This window comes from Haliotis cracherodii, unplaced genomic scaffold, assembly GCF_022045235.1.
Source record: "Haliotis cracherodii isolate W230 unplaced genomic scaffold, xgHalCrac1.p SCAF_2, whole genome shotgun sequence".
NCBI classification, from domain to species: Eukaryota; Metazoa; Mollusca; class Gastropoda; order Lepetellida; family Haliotidae; genus Haliotis; species Haliotis cracherodii.
In genome coordinates this window covers 29,404,804-29,427,582 of record NW_027266275.1, presented here as the reverse complement: position 1 = coordinate 29,427,582, position 22,779 = coordinate 29,404,804, and the positions used below count along the sequence as shown (strand labels likewise).

The following is a 22,779-nucleotide window of genomic DNA, read 5'->3' as shown; positions in this document are numbered from 1 at the left end:
TCAATCACTGGTTTGAATGTTCCAGACTCAATTATTTACAGGCCGCTGACATATATCACCTTGAATATTGCTAAGTGCGGCTTTAAACAACAAACAAACGAAACTAAACTAAACCCCAAACATGTTACATATAAAACCTTAAACTGCAACATTTATGGAAACTCAAAACAAGTCATGGTGTATTGCTTCAATTCGTTTTCTCACCAGGAATGTACTGGTTCGGGAGGTTCATGGGCTTTTCTCTGTCCTGGGGACTCCCGGGGGTGCCGGGCGGACTTTGAGGGGTAGGGGTCTTCTCCTTCCCTGACCCAGAGGTCGGCCGAGACCCGGGGGTGGAAGAACGGCTGCCACACTGGCCTTGGGATCCACGGTCGCTATCATCCCGCTGGTCCCCGATGTCTGGGCTCTGTCGACTACCCTGAGGACAGGGGACAAACATATGACGCGTGTGTCTCTTTTGAATTAATTCTTTTTTCTTTAGTGGCCTCAACCTTTTATTTATAAATTTATTTGAAGCGTTAAACAGATTCGCAATGGGTTTCTCAACACCTAGACTAACATTCATCTCCAGAAATATAATTATCTTATTTATAAAAATATAAACTAGTATCTACAAAATAAAATCTAAATGGAGCCCCGAACAATGCTAAATTTCAGAGCTAGAGCTGAGGAAATGTAGACTTGCAAAAATACTCTAGACCTGAGTTGGATGGTAGTACCTTTTCATAATTTATTATCTAGGTCTGGGAGAGACAAGTACTTTTACCAGTGTAAAACGTTTACGGGTTTATTCCAACAGCAAACTGACACGATACAATTGATATCTGTGCAGAGTCCAACACCAAGTTCGTAGTATGATCACTATTTGATATTGATTCATAAACACATGCTCATGATATAGTATAAATGGTACAATGGACTCAGCTTTAAAAAAGATTACTTATGATAACGGATAGGGGTTTGCCGCTTATATTTACAAAACGTGATAATATTCTATAACAGTCTAGGACCGTCATCTCTGCGGTCTCTCCGTCATCATCGACCTGACACACCTTTAAATAAGTGAATACAGTTCAAACGAGTTACATACACCACACTCACTCACTGACAAATGAAATACTGTTCAAAGCGTCTTGGTCACCCATTCCGTTACAGGGTCAACTTACGGGTGTGTGATCGGGTGTTTCCGTATCATGATCTTCGTGTAGTTGGGGACTCCCGAGGGGTGGCATCTGGGCTAGGTGGGGGACTGGGGAAGTTTGGAGGAGGTGCTGGAAGTGAGTTGGGGGAGGCTGGGACCCGTGGGTAGTGGGAAACGGCCATAATCCGCCACCCTGCTCAACATAATCTGAAAACACACAATCGGTAATAACGATAAATTACATATATTCAAATGATTTAATGTGTAATATACTACTCAAAAGAAGTTAATGAATACCGATTATTTCATATTACTATAGTTATTTTACTCAAAAGAGGTTGAAGAACACCCGATTCTTTCATATTGCTATAGTTATTTTACTCAAAAGAAGTTAAAGAACACCTTATTCTTTCATATTGCTACAGTTATCCTACTCAAAAGAAGTTAAAGAACACCCGATCCTTTCAGATTGCTATAGTTATCCTACTTAAAAGAAGTTAAAGAACATCCGATTTTTTCAGATTGCTATAGTTATCCTACTTAAAAGAAGTTAAAGAACACCTGATTCTTTCATATTGCCATAGTTATCCTACTCAAAAGAAGTTAAAGAACACCTTATTCTTTCATAATGCCATAGTTATCCTACTCAAAAGAATTTAAAGAACACCAGATTCTTTCAGATTGCTATAGTTATCCTACTCAAAGGAAGTTGAAGAACACCCGATTCTTTCATATAACTATAGTAAATATGTCATGGCATGACAGATTAATTATAGCAATATGAAAGACTCGGGTGTTCTTTGACTTCTTTTGAGTTGTGTAATCCTTGTTTATTTGAATGTAAATACATAAAGTATTCAGAATTAGCTTGCACGTAGGTGATTTTTCGTAGACGTGGCTTCTCATATTTAAAATTGATCGTCTTCTTATAGCTTAATAGGCAGGTCTGTTGACACTGATTGAGTAGTTAGAACAGGTAGATTTATTTGTCGCTTTGTCTAATATTTGTCCACTTATAGTGGTTAGTTGGACGAACACCGTAGACACACAGGAGATGTAAATAATATACATGTATAATGCAAATAGCTATGTTATCAACCTGTAGAAACTACAAAGGTATATTCCTCGGTAAACAAGCGTGACGTGTTCTGTTATCGCAGGTATGTAATACGAAGATATTTGATCATATAGATGACATGTTTAAGATGAACCAGCCCTGTCCTGCTTTGAATAATGCACTGCTCAAGCAATCAATCACGGGCGGGGGGATGAATGAAATCACCCAAAACTATGGAATTACACTCCATAGTCTATGTACACATTTTTTATGATTGTGTGTATTTTTAACAAAGTTTAATACTATCAATCAGCGTGTCTTTGAGTAGTAAACAACACGGTAGTTCATTTACGACTCGTATTTCAATGACGGCAATACGTTCGTTTAAAACATTAACTCCCTTCACAACGGGTAATGAATATGGAGTGCGCATGTACCAATCAGCATCGTAAATCTAAAACCCTTATACATTATACATTACAAGATAAAGTAGAATTACTTATTAATTAATATGGTGATATTAGGTTCAGTTGGTTTAACAAAAACTAAGTGAATGCTATTTCAGCCACCGTGAAGATCCGGGGTAGAATTGGTCTTCAGTATCCCAGGCTTGCCGTAAAAGGTGACTATGCTTGTCGTAAGACTAAAGGGATCGGTGATCAGGCTCGCCTACTTGGTTGATGCATTTCATCGTATCCCAGTTCTGTGGATCGATGCTCGTGATGTCAATCACTGGATTATCTAGTCAAGACTCGATTATTTACAGACCGCCGTCATACAGCTGGAATATTGCTGAGTGCGGCTTTAAACAATATACAAACAAACAAACAAACAAAACCAGCCCCGAGCAACCATTACCTGCTGGTATAAGGAACAGGTTTCCCGTGAAGGAGTCCTGAGCAATCTTGAAGCCACTTGGTGCGGTTATAGGGAAGGGGTTGGGGTCCAACGTTGAGGTTGAGGTTGTTGTAATGGCTGGGTGGAGGGCGAAGGGGTTTTGAGACAGCCAGGGGTTGGGGTTGACGCTGTGTCCTGCAGCAACCCACTGACTCGCTAGAGGGCGTACACGCAGGTCATCTTGAAGGCCGGTGTCGTTCCCGGCAACGCTCCCTGAAAGAAAGCAACCATAGATATAAGTTGCATTGGTATTTTTTTGTTTTTTACAACATACTCCTTGAATGATAAAACCGCCATCGCAAATTAAATTTGATTTACATAACTGCTTGTAAATATTATAATTCTGATCTTTAATCTTCAACATTAACGTATTTAACCTAACAGTGAACGCTACAATCTCATAGTGTATGCTGATCATTTGTAATATCATATGACGTGCATATGGAACATGGACTGGACCTGTCTTGTTGTTTCGGGTCGGCGTTTACTACAAAATTCAAAAGCGATAACTAACTACATTACTATGTATTCCATCAAGTCCGAGTATCCCGCTTCCGTGGCCGACAACGACATGGTAGTATCAGTTTTCCGCTAGATTGTTTGTGTAAATGTCTCAAGTTTCACCCGACTTGCTTCATTACAAATACTTCAAAACAATTACTTCATTCCTAATACTTCATCAAACCGACTTCCGAGATGCAGTTAGCTATTCATGACTAGAGTTGGTGTGAGAACGCATAAATCGTTACCGTGGCAACGGGAATGCGATATGAAACCTAATTCCGGGCTTCGGCAAGGGAAGCCGTCTTTTCTGATTGTTGACGTTTTGCGGGTTCCTTCAAGCGTAACTCGAGACACACTCATAAAGCAAAAATGACACAATTGGCTTGTCTGCTTTACACACCAAATACATTCGTAAAACATTCGCAAACCTTTCGGTGGATTGCAGTAATTCAGATGTTAACACTAGACAAAATAAGAGAATATGTTTTAGAATGTTGTATTCACATCTATAAATCTGTTCGCGTTACATTCCCATGAAATGAAACCTTTCGTATACATAGGCTTGTGGAAATATAGACTACATTCCTAAGACGCATTCATTAAGTGATTGTTTCCCCACTCAAACGATATGAACAAATGTTGAAATATCAACATGTTTTGTGTAAGTTTTTTAATCGGCCCGGGGTAGAAAAGGTCTTCATCAACCCCTGCTTGTCGTAAAAGGCGACTGACTATGCTTGTCGTAAGAGGTGACAAACGGGATCGGGTGGTCAGGCTCGCTGACTTAGTTGATGCATGCCATCGATCCCGATAACGTGGATCGATGCCCATGATGTCAATCACTGGATTGTCTGGTCCAGACGCGATTATTTACAGTCCGCCGTCATATAGCTGGAATATTGCTGGGTGCGGCGTTAAACAATAAACAAACAAACAAAGTGTTTAATCAAATGAATACTTCCCCTTGCTTTGTTAATGGTGTTATCTTCCGCACTTAACAGCCTTTATTATGCCTGGTAACTTCGATGAATAGATATTGATAAATATATTCAGTACGCATCTAAATTAAAACATCCCCTTTCAGACATTTAACCCATGATCAACAATGGAGTCTCCGCTTGTGGCACATATGGAAGGCCGCCTAAACTGGGGTTGGGTCCCATCACCGTGGCCGGCCTCCGCAACCGGCCCCATCACGATAGTTGGGTGTACAAGCAACTAAATGCGTGTAACAGTGGAGAATAATTCATATCCTAGTGCACTGCACGAAATATTCGTATAAACAGCAATTTGTCATTCAACATTTCAAGCACCACCGAATACTTAATGGACAATTTGGTATTTAAGAAGAGGTAAAATTCATTTATGCGCCAATACATGGCAGTGGGTAATTCGACCACAACACAAGGCACATGAAATGATAACACAGCGTATATATCATTTTCATATTTCCATAAATCCCGATGCAAATAATGTTGTTTTATGTCGGGTAGCAGCGACAAAGGATTTTTTTTATATCTTCACTGGATGGTTTCATGTTTATATCTTCTCGCTTGAATATATTAAAGCCCCCATGGATAATGATTAGTATTACTCATTGTGCATGCTACATATTAATAACTTCGCTTATGTTCGGTTTTATGACGATCCATATTTAGTGGTATTAAAATAGATTTAAGCGTTATGCAGTGTGAAGATTAAGGAAATAAAAATACTTCAAATGATGAAAAAATACATCACTTTTTTAACAATTGCCCCAGCTTGGAGCCGCGGGAGTATTGTGAGCCTTGTGATCAGCGTCATAGCTGTCACTGGAGCCAGGAGCCAGGAGCCAGGAGCCGTGTATCAAACGCTACAACGCTCGTGAACAGTGTTTAACATCAGGTATTTCATGGCATTCGTCCACGACTTATGACAATGAGAATTTTTTTAAGCCGCTTATAAAATTATTCCAGCCATATCACAAAACAAAGGCGGTGAGGTAGTCTAGTTGTTAATATTCCCAACATGGGTAGAATTTTAGGCCCATTTCGGGTGTCCCCAACCGTATTGCAAAAAGCGGCGCAAAACCATACTTTCTCACTCATATCACGGAGCGGGAGAACACAAATGCGCTTCACACAGCGTGCCCGTTTTGAGAATCGAACCTGGGTCTTTGGCGAGCCGAGGAAATGGTTTAACCGCTCGGCTACCCCATCTGTGACTTAAACAACTTACCTGTGACAACCAAATTTGGCGGAAGTCCAGTGTTGACCGTCACCTTGGCTTGACCAGACAAAATGGCTTTCTGCTGCCTGTTAAGTACATTTGATAAAGCATGTTAAGTGTTGTCTTACGGTATAAGGGGACTCTATACGAACTCAAAGGATTTGGGATAACAATGCCCATCGGGTTTGGCTATAAATTTTATATAAAAGTGACAAATAATGAACTGACGTTGAGTAAAATAATAATATACAAAATTCATTCACAAACGCAATGTCGCATTATAACCCAATAAATGTTCAGACGATTTAATACAATTTTCATCGCTGAATGATATGTCAACGCCCATCGTAGATTTTAAGTTACAGATTAGAATAGATCTATGTATTGATGCGCTTGGACCGCCCTGCAGTATTACAACTACATTGGTGCACTGTACCTGAGAAACTCCTCCCTGTCTTGGGAATACTGTCTCGCGGAGGAGTCTTCCTCCCCCAACCCCCGGGGTGGGGCATCAGGGGGCGGGGCTTGAGTCCTGGCTCCATGGGGATCTGGAACATGACGTCACACATGAATAACAGTGTGTGCGGTGGGTTGAAAGGGCTTAAAGAGAATGAGCGGGGGATTATGACGCTGACCTACAGGTGTCGCCCGCTTTTAACGCAGTAATCGTTATTGACTGGCTCCCTGCAATGATATTAACCACCGTCAGGCTAACCTCAAACACCGTTCGGGGATTGGCGTTTTTATGGCCAAGATAGTTTAATGAAGTTTATGAGTTTGTAGGAAACAGCTGATTCCGGTAAACGTCCATTTCGTCGCCAAACTAGGCTGGCTAGTATTGTTGCAGATCCTGTGGGTGTTGGGGAGCATGGGTAATATATCATTAATACTTGACGGAAACACACATTAAAACGTCGTATTACGTTTCCGAGGTTCTCCGACTGGGCCGGAAAACGAGAAGTGTTGTATGTGCAAACAAGGCTTTCGCCATTCTTACACGGACAATTGGTTCTACGAGTGGATAGTCACCATCACGCCCAACCGAGATCGCTAACCTATGCTAATGGCTAATGGTGATATCTCACCTTGACCTCTCGGTTGCTCCGCCCTCTGGCGGGCAACAGCGATACCAACAGGGATGTTCCCACCTGCAAAAAAAAGCAAAGACGTGTGCATATTGAATGGACAACTAATACACGTTCAGGTAGATACAGTCTTACAGGGGATATCCTTTTATGGCGACGAGGGGTAAGTTTATCAGCAATATTCCAGCTTATCACGCGACGTTTTGCTAACTGAGTCTGGGACAGATAACCACTCACGCCAACAGGACTCGATGGCCAGCAATCACCCATGTCACCGAGCCTGACCTCCCCATCCTCTTCAGTCTGCTCTAACGACAAACAAGGATGCTGAAACCTGTTCTTCCAAGGAATCACCACTATGGGGGATGAGGTTGAAATTAACATGTAATTATCCAGTTGTATGGGAGCGAGGCTTACGTCGTTTATAGAAATATTCAAGCGATATCGCAGCGGTGGAAAAAAGTGATCTTGACACATTGTACCAATGGAATCGAACCCGGGACTTCGGCGCGACAAACCAAAACTTCAACCACTACCTTACCAACCGTGGACCAGGATGTTATGTTTGCCTACCTGTATGCTCGAGATTTTCCTCCACCCTCTCCGTGTGGCCGTCACTCTGTTCCGTCCCGGGGTCGATCTCCACCTCCTCCTGACTGGATGAGATAATTGTCTGGGGTGGCGCAGACCCACATCTCTTCCCCCTCTCCACAGGAACCTCCGTCTTCCTCACATCCAACGGCTTGTCTTTGCTCTTTTGAGATGCATCAGACGCTTTGCTACTTTTTTTGGCCTTTGTCAAGTTTAATGCAGCGTTCGTTTCAGCACTGTCTTTACTAATTGTTTTCTCCTGTTTCGCTGCACCCGTCTGGTTTTCAGACTGGTCTTGGGGAGTGGTTGAATCTGGCTTGGTGTCGGGACTGGATGAACTCACGTGAATTGGTGGAAACTCGTGAGATTTCCCGAGACCTGTCGGTTGCACATGCGCTGAAACTTTCTGATCGGACCTAGTGGTAGCGTTCGTGGGGCACACTGATTTAGAAGGTGATGACTTAACCTGATGTCGCGCACACACTCGAGATGTCTGTGTTGTCGTGTAGTCCAGCGCTTCCGGTTCACACGCATGCTCTGTCTTACCGGAAGTAGTCCTACCACTACCTCTGTCGTCATAGTTACTGACACCAGCTGCATCGGATCCTGCTCGCACAACACATGACTCGCCTGTGCTCGACACAGGCGAAGGATTCTGTCTGTCGTCACACGACCTAGAGTTAGTGTCGCCACTTGTCCGACACTTAGAAGCTCTGCTGGAATGTTTGGAGGGTGGGTCGGAGTTTCTATCTGTGTGTTGGTCAGAGGACGGAGGACAGGACAAGGAGCTATGTTTCTCACGACAACAAGACGTCCGAACTATTTCTGACTTAACCCTAGTTTCACATAACTTGGGTAAAGACTTGTCAAGGGGACCATTAACAGTCCCCACTTCAGGCACAAATGTTGTAGCATACACTTTCCTCGGCCCCTGGACAGGGGGGCTGTTCCCGTGGGGGTGAGAGTACATATTGTGATAATATGGTAGGGCGGAGGCAGTCTTACCCTGGGCCTTCACACTGTTTATAGAGGTCATTTGGGAACCTGAAAATGTAATAAGTATATTTTAAATATATACCATATCAAATTTATTTGTCACTATTTTCCATTAAAACGGAAAATAAACGAAATATATATGATAACAAACAAGGTCGAGCTGTTTTTCTAAAGTCATTTTCGATACCTACCTTGAGTTGTGGCGACAGTGACAGGTTGGACGCATGTGAATACACTCTGCGTACTTCCGGTACAGGCGGAAGTGGAGTGCGAAGCTGTTGTTCCGCTGGCAGTGACAGTGACAGTGGGGAGGGTGGTGATACTTTGAGTCTTCACATTGCCAGAGATGGGGGTGGGGCCGATACAGTGTTTACTGCTCGGCTTATCTGACATCTTCTCCTCGCCCCCGACGTCCTTCTGCCTCTCATGCTCGTGCACCTCGTGCACCTCGTGCACCTTCGACTTCTTCCACACGCTGTCCACAGATTCACCTTTTTTACTCCGACCTTTTTCTGACTTATGACTGTCCTTAGTTTCCGACTTGGTTTCCCCGTCTCCTCTCTCCTTTCTATCACTTTCTCTCCCATGTTTGCACTCGCTCTTGCCTCCTTCGTGTTTGGTGCTGTGCGATCGTTTCTCATGTTTACTGGGCCTCTCTGTTGTGACTATAGGCTCGTACTTACTCTCCTGTTTAAATGTGACTATTCCTGGCTGGGGCTGGGGCGAGGAAGGGCGACTGGGGAGGGACACGGTGTTCCCCGGGAGGCTGAAGTAGCCGCCGGCTTGAGAAACGGCAGCCCCCGTATTAGCTAGGTAGGGGTCTGTAAGAAAACAATACACTTCATTAACATTTTTTTTTAATTTCGGTCTGTGGGGTAGTTCAGTGGGGGAAGTGTTGGTTCGTCACGCCTGGTTCGATTCCCAGCATGGGTACAGTTGGTGAAACCAATTTTATTTGCTAAAATATTGCTAAAAGCGGCGTAAAACCCTTCACATCTTTATCAAACGGTTAATGTTTCATAATAAATCTGATACATATATCTGAAGGATTGAAATGAATCTACAAATCAAACACCAATATGTTGATCTGAAAAAACTCCAAGGCTTCAGGGAAATATTGATTCCGATGAACATAATATCAAACAAATTTATGATCAGTAAATTGATTTACAAAATATATAAACGTCTCGACGTGAGAAGTTAAAACTTTCAAAACTCGGAATATATAATATATATCCACTGTAATATAATGAATAGAATGCCAAAGTTCAATTTGAATCCCGTCTTTGTTAATAACGTCCGTTAACATTTGTGAAGAGTCGTTTGTTAATCAGATCAAGATGATTAAAATCCGCAATCCAGTTCTGCTATATCTGAGATCAGAGAGCCGCCCTATATTGAACTGAATAGTTCTTAGTGTCGACCATAGGGAAAGAAGGCCAAACAACGGATAAGCTATGACCTTGAACGACCTCTGCTAAGCTAGAGCTACACCTGTAACATAAGGTTTAATTATTTTCTTCAGGATCGTTTTTTAATATATCAGTCTCCAAATTGCCGTTTAAGGATTTTCGTGTCAAGATAGTGTTGTTAATCCCAGATCAGATTGAGTGTTTGAAGCAAGCAGTGTGTGTCTAGCTAGACATGCAGTCTCGGACGCTACTCTCCATTTAAGTCAGAGACATGTTGGCAGACCGCATCAACAAGAAGACAAGACTACGTACTCCACCTTCGGTCAACATATTCAAGTTATATGATAGTTAAACAGCTGAACCCTTCAACGATACTCGATCGTTTTGTATGTTACAAAATATTTCATAAAGAGAATTCTTTGACGGAATTTTATCGTTTCCATAAGATCTAAACTAGTATATGGATCCCAACATGTTTCCGTTTCACATGGACATGACTAAGAGTAAAATTCTCTGGATTAATTTTCCTTATTTTATCTCTTTTGAAATTCAAATAAAAAACCCATTAACTTTCTATAATTTCGATGGTTTTGCAATGTTATAAATTAGCATGACAAGGAAACACAACACTGTTATAGGGGAGAGTCGATGTTTTAAATATCATTTAAACATTGAAATAAAAAAACAGTCGTGTGATTTGCATCATAACAACATCTGCATCCTACGGAGGAGTTTAAAAAACCTCTTATTCCCAGTCGCTCGTCAAAAATTAAATAAGTCATATTGGCATATTGGCATAAATATGGATTTAAAATCTCCACATCCCTTTGAACAACATATCACTAATCATTAAATATCAATCACTAATTACTGACATACATGTGTATGACACATACAGCACGTGTGGTGTTGATTGCACGCTACAGACCGGCACCTGGCTGTACATACCAAGCTAAAATTGACAATGCTTACACTATAGCAGATATGTAACACTGAAATCTACATGTTACTCCTCCACCTGTTTATTGCCATGCCCTTTGGTGATAGTTGTTTGGATGCTTATTTCAATTTAGAAAATGATCTGGTTTGCGTGAGATAAATATTGATATCTTTGACCCTAAAGAGTCCTTCATTTAGAAGTTCATCCATGTATCTTATCCATACTAAAGAGTCCTATTGTGTCTTTGTTAAATGATAGAATGTGATGACACATGCAATGTCTATTAGTATATGGTACGGTAACGTTCACGGCTGTCGCGCATAAGCTATTGTTCAACCTTTTACTTTAGGTACGTGCTTAACTTTAAGAATTAAAAGCTGACAATATAAGTACACAAATCCCCCCCCCCTACGCCCCCCCCCTCCCCTAGTATATAAAAAAACTAAGAAAATAGACATTCGAGGGGTCACGATTAGAAGATTTTCCATTTAATGAATACATAAAATTATGAATACATAAACGGACGTATGAAATACTCCAATGTACATTTCACGTGACGGAAAGGAAGAAATTATCAAAATTTGAAATAAAGCAATATTCGGAATAAAAAAATCTATTCCCGGAAAATCTCAACTATTTCCTGTCATTATCTGAAGCGACAGCAATGTGAATGTCTCTAAACAAATCAACAGTCAGTAATTAAAATGACAAACGATATCCAAGCGTCATTTCAAGTCTAATCTATATTTAATGACACTCGGTCTAAGATTTCTCTTTATCCAGAGATTTGGTGTATTTATGAAACAAAATAAATTACGTTATTAGCATCACAGAGATAGCGAGTAAACAAAGCTGTCCAATAAGAGGACAACCGACGAAGGGCGGTGGGTGCAGAGGATAAGGTCAAAAACTTTGATGAACCGATAGTGACAGCTGTCACCGTCCATATATATTTTTTATGAATTCGCATTTTAGGCAGACAATATAACATATTATCATTCTATCATGATTAGTTTAATACATATATATCCATATTGCAGTGTATCAATAATATACGAAAATATTTAAGCAGAAAGGACACCAATATGACGACAGATATTGATGCATGAAGCTGCACAAATCATTGACGTTTATTAATAAAATGCATTTAACATTATCGTGATATATTCTGAAACGGCATGTAATATTAACGCGTTCGTTGTTGAAACACATCACGTGTAGAATATGACATTTGACGTCTTATCAATAATTGACTGTTATTTTTTTTAACAGAAAGCATAAACTATACACATAACTCTGACGTCCAAAGTATATATACGCTTGAAAAGGTAAGCTGTTTATTCCTGTTTATTTTGATATATTAAATACATCTATGATACATCATCTTAATACATATATAAGATATCACCGGTACGTGCATTAACGTGGGTCCGAGAACCCTGGATGTTCTCCCAGAGGGTCGCAAGCACTGGGTCACATCATATGATGCAAATAAGCGGAAGAAGAATTTGAAAGAGTAGTCGAATAACTATTATCATGGAACAATATGTCATCAGATAATTGATTCGGTTTCTGGTTTATTTTCATATGAGTCTGGCGATTTGGATCAGGCCCAAATGTGTTTAGATAGAAAATGAATAAAGGATATAGTTCTAAAACAATTGCCATTTAATATGGAAATATGTAGCAGCGGTGTAGTAGATATAGATTTGTAAGGTTTTATATTTGTTATGCGGGTGCATTAACTGATTAAGTGCATGTTCTTTGTTTTATAACTGCTTTTTTAACTGTAACTGGTGGGACAGCGTCTAATGCAGATATGCATATATAAGTTCTCTTCGTGTTTCTCGCTTTTTCGCTTTCATCAATTCAGATTGCGCATTGGACCATGATAATTTCTATATCACACGATTCATTACATATCAGACTTTAATGATAATGATGAGGGATAATAGATATAAAAAAAAGATCATACAATGGAATAATGTCAAACATATGAAAGTATGAAATAATAATAATATTATTAATAATAATAATAATAATAATAATAATACCTTTATGCAGTTCATATATTCTGTGGGTGAAGGACGACTGCTGGGCGGGGCCGGACGTACCCCCCACGCCGCTGGGAAGAAGGGGGAGGGACTCCGCCCCTATCTGGAAGGGGTAGGGGGGATACATATTGTTGTTGATCACGTAACGATGATAACCTGAAAGAGAAAGAGAATGAAATTATAATCTAATTGCGGAACACCTTTGACGATCTATCAGAACACTTAAAATCTCGGCCTTCGTTTGTTCACACTGGATGACTTTTATAGATGTTTGTTTTGTAAAGGCACAGAGCAAGTTTTAGACGTCTCGTGTTACTAAAATGCAAATAAAAATAGACCAAATCATTGCCATTATTTGTTGTGTTAAAGTATTTTATAATTTTCTTTGTGATCTTGCTTAGATATATACATTCACATATCGACTTCATACACCCCAAAGTTTGTACACAACAAATCATATGTAAGGTAACGTTTCCTGAGGTAACTTTTCAAAAGGTAAATTTCTTTCATTTGTACTTTTCAAGGAAGAAATGATGCAAGTAACTTTATTAAAAAGAAGATATTTCATTGTACGAACAGAACAGGTTATAGGATTAACCCTAAGCTGCAAATATTGCACACGAAGGGAAACATGGAAACTGGCGCATGCAAATTTATGAAACCGAAAAAAATGATATTATTCTGCTTTTTAACAATGGCATATCGTAGCCCTCTTTATGCTTTATGATGAGGAATAAAGTTATTATAAATATCCCTCTGTGCTCCAACGAACGAATGGTAGTTGTTGAAGACACAAAGTGCAAGGGAACAATGGCCGAACTCACAAAACCCGGACGTAACCCAAGGACGGCAAGCTATCCCGCCGTATTATTTCTCATAACAAAACCTCCGCTGATTGTCCAAATATACTCCTCGTATAATAAGCATTGATCATTTACATTTTCCTTGTGCTGGGCTATTAATGTTGTCAGCCTTTATCTTCATCGGTTACAAATGAAAGTAATAATGTCGGAGGGGAAATGTTCAGCCAATTAATTATGCTAAATAAAGGCGCCGTGTGTAGACATGTTGTTGGTCAAAGCCGTGTGCTATTTAGCCTGGCGTGATAAAGGTGGGCTGAGAGAACATTCTATACAACTCCCTTAATGTTGTTGCCATAAAAGTTCATTTTCAAACTCGCTCCCATTTATAGTTTTCAAAAATGCAATAAATATTTTTTTTAAAGTAATAAAGTTTCTCTACAGATATTTGCCATTATATATATTGGTATTTTGTAATCAAAGAAAACGTAAACTCTAAAATGCTAAGATCCATACATATTAATCATACTTCAAAATGTTATTAATATTTTAACAAAGAGTAAATTGTAACGTTGTTTTCAAATTTAAAAATATTTAGTGCTATATTAATGTTTCAGTTTTAATTTGAGATTACATTGTAAAGTGTATACACAAGTCAGGGCTTGGCACAAGCGAACCAGCGAAGTCAGTCAGAGAAGCAGGATGAGCCGAGATGTATTTGAAGGTAAAACAAAACTTGCGCAAGAGAATGTTCACGTCACGTGATCTACTCGAATGCCCGCCTCGACATACTGAGGAACACTTCCTCGTGCAGGTCGTGCGTGCCTGCCTTATACATTGCACTACAGGAAGCACGTGCTACTGGGGAAATACCCCAACCATTACACTGCAGGTATATTTAATTCAAAGACTGACTCATGGCATAACTTATTTATACGGAAAATATTTCATTTCGAGACAATACCGTCAAAATAGATAAAAATATGTAACCGTAAAAATTGATTAAAAAAATGAATAATATATATAATAACGTATATTTTTTTATTTCTCACTGGACTTTTGTTTCGACCGTTTAACAATATTACAAAAAGTTCCGACTTTTGCTTTATGGAATACATGAAAACGTGCATAAGGTGAGTGACAGGCTAAACTCACATAACACTGAACACGATTATAACTTGACAACTTTTATAAAAGATTTTAAAGTCTCGTTTTCTTCTCCGAAAAGTACATATTTCATGTTTATATATAACTGCATCTATGTTTCTCAAGTGTGAAGAAGAAGGATGCTGATGTTGGTCGGGAGTCGAAATCAAAAAACTTTTGAGTTCACAAGCCTCTGGGTTAGTACGGATACTTCTTAGCTAGAGAAGAAAACGTCCCGACAGGCGTTTAACATTTTGTGTAAGTATGGTGAGATTTGAGTTCGACGAATGATAAATGTTCTGTTGATTCAATCCCGGGACATTGTAAAACCCCTCACTCAACACCATACAGAACATTGAATGCTACATTGTCCATGAGAGAGAATGCCATGGCGGCATGGGTCGGTGGTCGATCCCGTTCATGCGTTGAAGATTCTTTACATCTCGTCATTCCCCTCCACTGTTAGGATCCAACCCATTTTAGTTCCATTGAATTAAAAAGCAATTTCAGTCATTCCTCATGGCCTCATAATAGGAAGCCCCGTTCCCCCTTGCCTGTCCTCTGGGGTGTGACCGCTCCCGGCCTGTTCTGTCGCCCGTGACACCCTACCCCCTTTCTGTCGCCCGTGACACCCGTGACACTGTCTGTCGCCAGTGACACACCCTGTTTGTCGCCCGTGAGACACCATCCCCACCCCTATGTGTCGGTCGTGACACCCCACCCCCTTCCTTCGCCCGTGACACACCCCTTTCTGTCGCCCGTGAGACACCACCCCGACCCTTTCTGTCGGTCGTGACACCCCACCCCCTTCCTTCGCCCGTGACACACCCCTTTCTGTCCCCCGTGAGACACCACCCCGACCCTTTCTGTCGGTCGTGACACCCCATCCCCCTTTCTGTCGGTCGTGACACCCCATCCTCCTTTCCGTCGCCCGTGACAACCCACCCACCTTTCTGTCGGTCGTGACACCACCCCACCCCTTTCTGTCGGTCGTGACATCCCACCCCACCCCTTTCTGTCGGTCGTGACACATCCCTTTCTGTCGCCCGTGGGACACCACCCCTACCACTTTCTATCGGTCGTGACACCCCGTCCCCCTTTCTGTCGGTCGTGACACCCCATCCCCCTTTCTGTCGTCCGTGACAACCCACCCACCTTTCTGTCGGTCGTGACACCCCTTCCCCCCTTTCTGTCCTCGTGACACCCCATCCCCCCCTTTCTGTCGCCCGTGACACCCCACCCGTCTTGTCTCTGCTCTAACCCCTGGTATACGCTTCCCCACCCTCATCTCCTAATAACCCACCACAGCCTACTTTCAAAAATACGATTTCTTTTCCAAACTACGTCAGCTAAGCAGGTTATTTCCTTTTATAGTTAAATGGAAGAGCACATCTCCAACATAATCTAAAAAAACAGCAGGGTGCGTTATTCAGTGGTATAACGACACCATCCTAGCGGCTGCAGACAACAAATGGCCATTTTATGGACTGTCATAACGACAACAAGTTAGTTATAACTCGCTACGTTTGCCGGTGTCTAGAATTCTTATTGAAACATCAAAACAACGTTATGCAATAGACTCACTAATTGACTGAAATGAGTGATCAATGATTATTCTCGTAACGGCTTGGGAAAATCTGCAGTTTTGAGATAACCCATCTAGTTATCCACCGTAGTCCTGCGTGGACGCCTTGACGGAACGCATGTCGTTCAATACTTTCCGGCACCGAGCTAACATCCCGTAGGCTAATCGTGTCGTGAGGTAATCATCTAGCACTAATATCTGAGTCAATATCTACACATGAATTCATACGTATATCAGTACGAATACAAGAACACGAGTGCGCCAAATGTTTCGTAACCGAAGTGGGTTCGTGTATATCCTGCTCGTTTGTGTATATCTTGCATAAATATGTATATCTTGCATAAATATGTATATCTTGCATAAATATGTATATCTTGCATAAATGCGTTCTAAACTGAATCGTGACCGAATGGCACAATCTGTTAACAGTGTGTGAGTTTGATAAACCACAGTTTCTATTTTACAGCGAAAAGCATCAAAGTGGTGTTTGTAAATAAAGCTACGGCTGAAATATACTGACAAATGCGTGCAACATTTAGACTCTGAAGATCATGCAAAAATTGAAATGTCAATAAGGGAGGAACTACATTTGACTCAGCGGAGGAGTGTAGAAGTACGGAGGGGTAAACAGTCCCGCTCCTGAATACAAGCACTCCATTTCTAAAATGACGCTAAGAATATGAAGAGTTTGTCTCTAAATGGGGACCACACAGAGTGCCATCAGTGTCGTTAATGTGACAGAATTAAACAGAGATCTCGCAAACTACCCCCAGCTCAGTGGCGCTACTCTTCTTCCAGTGTTGCTGGTGGACGTAAAACGCCCATAGATTCTCGTTATTAATATTCTTCACATAATATCACTTCGTGTTAAGCATTCGGCCGAATACTACTCTTAAGCTAAATAATTTTAAATGCAAATGGAGTGTCAAGCTTAAATGGTCATTTCCTCCGCCCGTCATAGAAGTCATTGTGAAAAAGAGAAGGGTGGGCGGCCTGAACGCCAAGTTGTCACAATGAAATCAGTCCAATCTAGGCAACGTTCTCACTGAAGCGGTTCCTAAGCCTTGCGAGAACCCTTCAACCGACCGACCAATAAATCCGCGTGATCCCTCACGATTGTCGAGGGGGAGAAAAGTGGAGTCTTTAATGCAAATTTAATCAGTCACAAAATATTAAATATGCACTTTTATTAGAGGACTCGCTTGGCCGTTAGCGCTGACGGACAGTGGGGACGATGGTGTCTGAATGTTATGTAACAGAGATTTGGATGCTTTGCAATTGAATCTCCCAACGCTGAATCATTATCGACGTCCATTCCTGGTTTTCCCAGACGCGACTCTGCAATGTTATCATTGTGTTATCCCCGAAACAGCTCATTTACCGCCGTGATGATACCGTGGTATATGAAACAGTAACGCATGGTTCTTCGCGAAAGAATCAGAGTTACGGTATATCTATTTCATGCAAACGAGCTCCATAAACAAGAGCCCAAGAAAAACAAATCTGAAATCGGTGAAAGATTCCACTTGGGATATAATTTATATATGTAATGGCAACATGTCCACATCTTAGCACCGTCACAGGCAACATCCCTGTGCTGTGTTGATAACACGGCAAGAGAGGTGCAGCGCCTTGTTGACCAGCATGACCAGTGTCATCTTCAGATTCCTCATACTCTGTACACGTGAGATTGCTTGAAAACGTGGGATCTATTTACCTCGGGGTAGTGTGGCTGACAGGGAAGCGCTACCCTGCCATTTGGATTTATTTCCTCTCACATGGCAGTTTTATGGAAACAATCTTGCAACCAGCTGGTTATTGCATAGCTATCTTGACAGTATGAGGCACGGGGGTAGCTGTTGTGAACATGACTGGAACCTCAGGAATACGTTATCTCTGTTACAGCACGTTTTCTTATATATAGTTCATGAAGCAGCTCCATCGGGATTGTCTATCATATATCTCCTGGTATTGAGGATCATCTGGAGGTGTGGCACTGAATACCATAACCTTATATGGACATATTCATCAAACTTTGCCAGACGAGTACAGTGGAATCCATATTGTATCTTGTATCTTTCAACACTGTCTAGGTGGGTTCCATTTGTCATATCGTTCTTTTACGAATGGATATGAGTCCTTGGGTACAGTCAGTCATATTCATACAGTATCATGTATCTATCAACACTGTCTAGGTGGGTACCACTTGTCATATCCTTCTTTTACGAACGGGGTGGTCGGGTAGCCTAGTGGCTCGTCACGCCGAAGACCCAGGTTCGATTCCCGACATGGGTACAATGTGTGGAGCCCATTTCTGGTGTCCCACGCCGTGATATTGCTTGAATATTAAAAGCGGCGTGAATCCAAACTCACTCACTTTTACTAAGGGATATGAGAGCTTGAGTACGACCATGCCCATCTATCAGGACAATATGGGTCCTAATGGGTAGAACTATCCATATATTTCAACAGATGCACCGTATGGATAGTCCCGTACCACGTCACTGTAGACATGGTTGCATCTGCCGGGGGAATGTACAACAACCCCGATTGTTTCTACATTGTTGATAAACGACATTCAAACACGGTGTTGGATGATGAAGGACATTGCTTTGCACCAACGTCCTTTCCGCCGAGGTACGAGGACCCAGCACAGCTTTCCCTAAACAACCTGACCGATTTTAAACTGAATCTGTATGTTGCTGCTTCTCTGTACAAATTTGTCGGAGGCAAACATTAGTGTATTTCCGAGAGAACCCGGCATGACCAACTGATCGATTCAAACAAGGTTATCGCGACGCGAATTAGCAATGTGGGGCAGAGCTCTCCACACAGGCAAAACACTCCACCATGTGCAGCAATACGCAACAACCGGGACCTGTCACTCAAGGCGGAAACCTACAACTGACACATGGTGACCACGCCCACTTAGGAAAGATAAACAAGCGGCCCAACTCTTGAACACATGTACGGTTTAGATGGGGCTGTTGGGCAACGCCGTGAAGCTTGGGCGGACATAATCACTGACCCAGTTTCCATGAAAATCGTTAGGTAGATGGCCGCTAATTGATGTCATAGCCAGTACTGTGTAAAGCTTGGTCCGATAACGGATCGCGGAAGATTGGTGTCATTATGGAACGGACATTGGTGTAGTTGCCAATAGCTGAACAGGGGTATTGAAATCCAAGGCTATATACGTTGGGTGCGGGTAGACGAGGATCATGAGGGGTATGGTACATGGATGCGTGGGGTATATAAGGGGTGGGTTCATCATGACATGAAGGGGGTACAGCGTAGGATCAGAGTACATGAGTGTAGCGTCCAACAAAATGAGGGATTCGGGGTAAAATTTACCCCGGTAGCCATAATGAAAAATCGAGCAAATCAAACACTATTGTTGAATCCATATGAATAGGTCACAAAATATACGCTGGACATATACATATCAAAACAGTTAGGGATCACCCTTAAATTTTTCTGAATCGTATACAAAATACACTTAACACAGGAATCAAAGTATCTTAAACATTAAATTCATTATTTCAGAACTGAAGGGTATTTGTTGTACATATAAAGTGAGTAAATAATAACAGACACATGGAATATAACCCCTTTCGGGGCTTTTGCAAGCTGATTATGTCATACCGGAGAATTAGGCTTTAGCGGAAATAATTGTTCTCACTATCAAAATGAAATTAAACCCGAAAAACCCGAAAGAGCTGTAAATAAAGGGTGTGGCCACATTGTGACCATCGACCTTCTCGTAATCACCAACCTTAACGTGTCTCTAACTCAGTATGTTCCGATAGGCTAATGAAAATAATAGCTGACGGTTGTTCATTAAACCCTTGGCAATTCCTGGCTTGTAATAACATCATATTAATAGCCTTCGACAATGGGAACATTTCAGAGGCGCTAACATTACCGCTTAAAATCAATTAACGCTAGATGGGCATTTGTCAGCAATGTAAATAGTCGTGAATGTGAGTGAATGCTCTCGTCATGCGGCGAGGCAAGGGCGTGTCTCTCGCCTGACACCAATTGCCTAACACAGAGACTGCATCGAACACCCTCTCTCATTTTCAGACTGGTGATATTTGAAGATGCGTACAACAATCCCGAGGCTATATATTCTGGAAATATCACCTCTATTGGGGCCCCAGCAAACAGCCCTTGGGAGTTACGGAACTTGAATACTCTCTACTGTTGAAAGCTGAAAAATGCCCTATTTGAGAGAAACTTCGCTCATTGGTGTCTGTTATGTCAGAAAATATTAATATTCAGCTTCATCTTATGACACTGAAAAGGCATCAATCATTTATGCATGAAGAGCAAGCAGACACACACTCAAAGAATAAATTACATCCTTTTTAATCCAGCTTGTAGAGCGATAGAAGCTCTTCGAGTACTACTGTTTCGTTCGACTAATGAGTAGCCCGCGGCAGGCAACTAGGAACGCCTGGCCAGCCTGTCTCAAGTACACGGCAGACTGAGAGAGAGGCCACCTCCTCTCTACCTGTAGGCTTGTGTGATGGCTGACTAGTCATGACATCGTTAGACATTCAGCCTGGACATGCAGACACACACACGTGCTGAACATACTGACGGATACAATGGATTGACATCACGTACATGGAATGCTCATGGATTTCATGAACACCTGGTGCCATTGGCCATTTAAATAAATTCTTTTCTCCGATTTTCGGCTCTGTGACAGAAATGCTCTGACGTTTAATCACGGGTCTCTATACAGTAAACTACGTTTATAACGAACACGCTTCTAACGAACTGACGGTTATAACGAACTTATTTTTTAGTCCCGGCCATTTGGTGTATATATGATGCTTATAACGAACTACGGTTATTACAAACTAAAATTATTGGTCCCTTTGAGTTTGTTATAACCGTAGTTTACTGTACATGTCCGTGGTTTAATATATTTGATACTGACGTTACCGTCAACCGTGTGACGACTCGGACGCCGACCTTCAAATCTATGAAAATTGGCCGTCTACCTGTAGGTCCTTTGAACAAGGACTTGAGTACTCCATAATCCTACTTATTGGCTTTGGTGTCAAGCTTGGTACAGCGGGTACAGGAGGTAAAAAGAGACGGGTCGATTCCAGCATGTTTTGCCATTGCGGGGATCCATGTCGGGTGGCACCGAACCAGTCCTGCTGGTTCCGGCCCCGAGTTGGGTGGGTACCGGGCAGAGCATATCGGGTAGAATGCCCCAAGCGGGTGGATGCGGGAGACTCCGGATGTTGGGTCTCCTGGGGGATGGGATCTAATTAGAGATCACTCATTGATGAAACCTTTCACTTGTGCCACAATGAGAAACGAATTCTGATTTGGTCGTGAAAGAAGACTGACGCATATTACTGCCGCGCGTTGCGGAATACACAACGTAATGCAATAGCCTAAATGAAGGGCGAGGGGAAACGTCGAAGACCTCACTGGGCACCAAGTCTATAGACCTCGCTCCTGCTGATTTGACTGCATTAACATGGCCGGCCTTCATCTGAACATCATATTCCCCCTCGGCCGTTATATCAGATCGAGTTTTTTTGTGATGTAAATCAAATTTTCCAGGAATCACAATTTACAAAAAATAAAATGATCATTTGTGAAATGTCACGACCTATGAGAAGGTTGTCACTCCAGCGCACCAAGATTACATTGCCCACATTCCACACATGTTAACGCACCTTCAAGATAAACGCATATAAAATATTGATTTGAAGATGTCAACCAAAAATATTCGCCTTTGACGACAGAATGGCGAGCCGGCAATCGACCTTTGCGATCAATTAGGCCAGCGAGCCCCCGGAAGTGTAGCCCGCTCGAAAACCCGTGTACATGTGGTCTTCTATCTTCCAGATAATACACTCTTCTCCCATAAGTATCCGCAACATATAAAAGCCCCCTTCAGTGAATTTCATTACTTTGAATTAAAAAAACATATTTGAGTAAAAAATAGCACAGCGTGGTTTATATTTTCTTTCACATCCGACCTTCTGCAGATTCTTGGTCAACACATTCATTTCGACGTGTTTTTGTCATGTATAAACATGTATATTTTAAATCCTGTTGTATATCGTATATTTTGCTTAAATGAAGATGTCGGTTGTCATTTTACAATAAAAATATAACCGTATTTTTTAAATTATGTACTATTGTGTCAAACTACAACTGACAATAATAAGTTTAAACGATCTTTCACCTACCACATTCTGTTACGAACTCTTGTTTGTGAAATTCTTTTTTAACAACGACGTGATATTTTCGAAGTCATCAAACAGGGGCGACAATGACAACAACTCTCCCCCCTTCGCCGGAACTGTAACGTGATCTGACGACCAC

The 22,779-nt window shown here is 41.5% G+C and overlaps 1 protein-coding gene across 5 annotated transcripts in view; it reads right to left on the bottom strand.

Moving 5' to 3' along the window:
- LOC139467952 (trinucleotide repeat-containing gene 18 protein-like) overlaps positions 1-22,779 on the bottom strand; it is a 72,278-nt gene that overhangs the window by 24,464 nt on the left and 25,035 nt on the right. For all 5 annotated transcript variants that reach the window (XM_071249555.1, XM_071249556.1, XM_071249554.1 and 2 more), the window contains exons 4-12: positions 12,886-13,041; positions 8,671-9,300; positions 7,466-8,527; positions 6,893-6,955; positions 6,244-6,355; positions 5,817-5,893; positions 3,057-3,308; positions 1,167-1,348; positions 205-418 (exon numbers count right to left, since the gene is read on the bottom strand). In XM_071249555.1, coding sequence (XP_071105656.1) covers positions 205-418; positions 1,167-1,348; positions 3,057-3,308; positions 5,817-5,893; positions 6,244-6,355; positions 6,893-6,955; positions 7,466-8,527; positions 8,671-9,300; positions 12,886-13,041 — 2,748 coding nt within the window. The remainder of the gene's footprint in view (positions 1-204; positions 419-1,166; positions 1,349-3,056; positions 3,309-5,816; positions 5,894-6,243; positions 6,356-6,892; positions 6,956-7,465; positions 8,528-8,670; positions 9,301-12,885; positions 13,042-22,779) is intronic.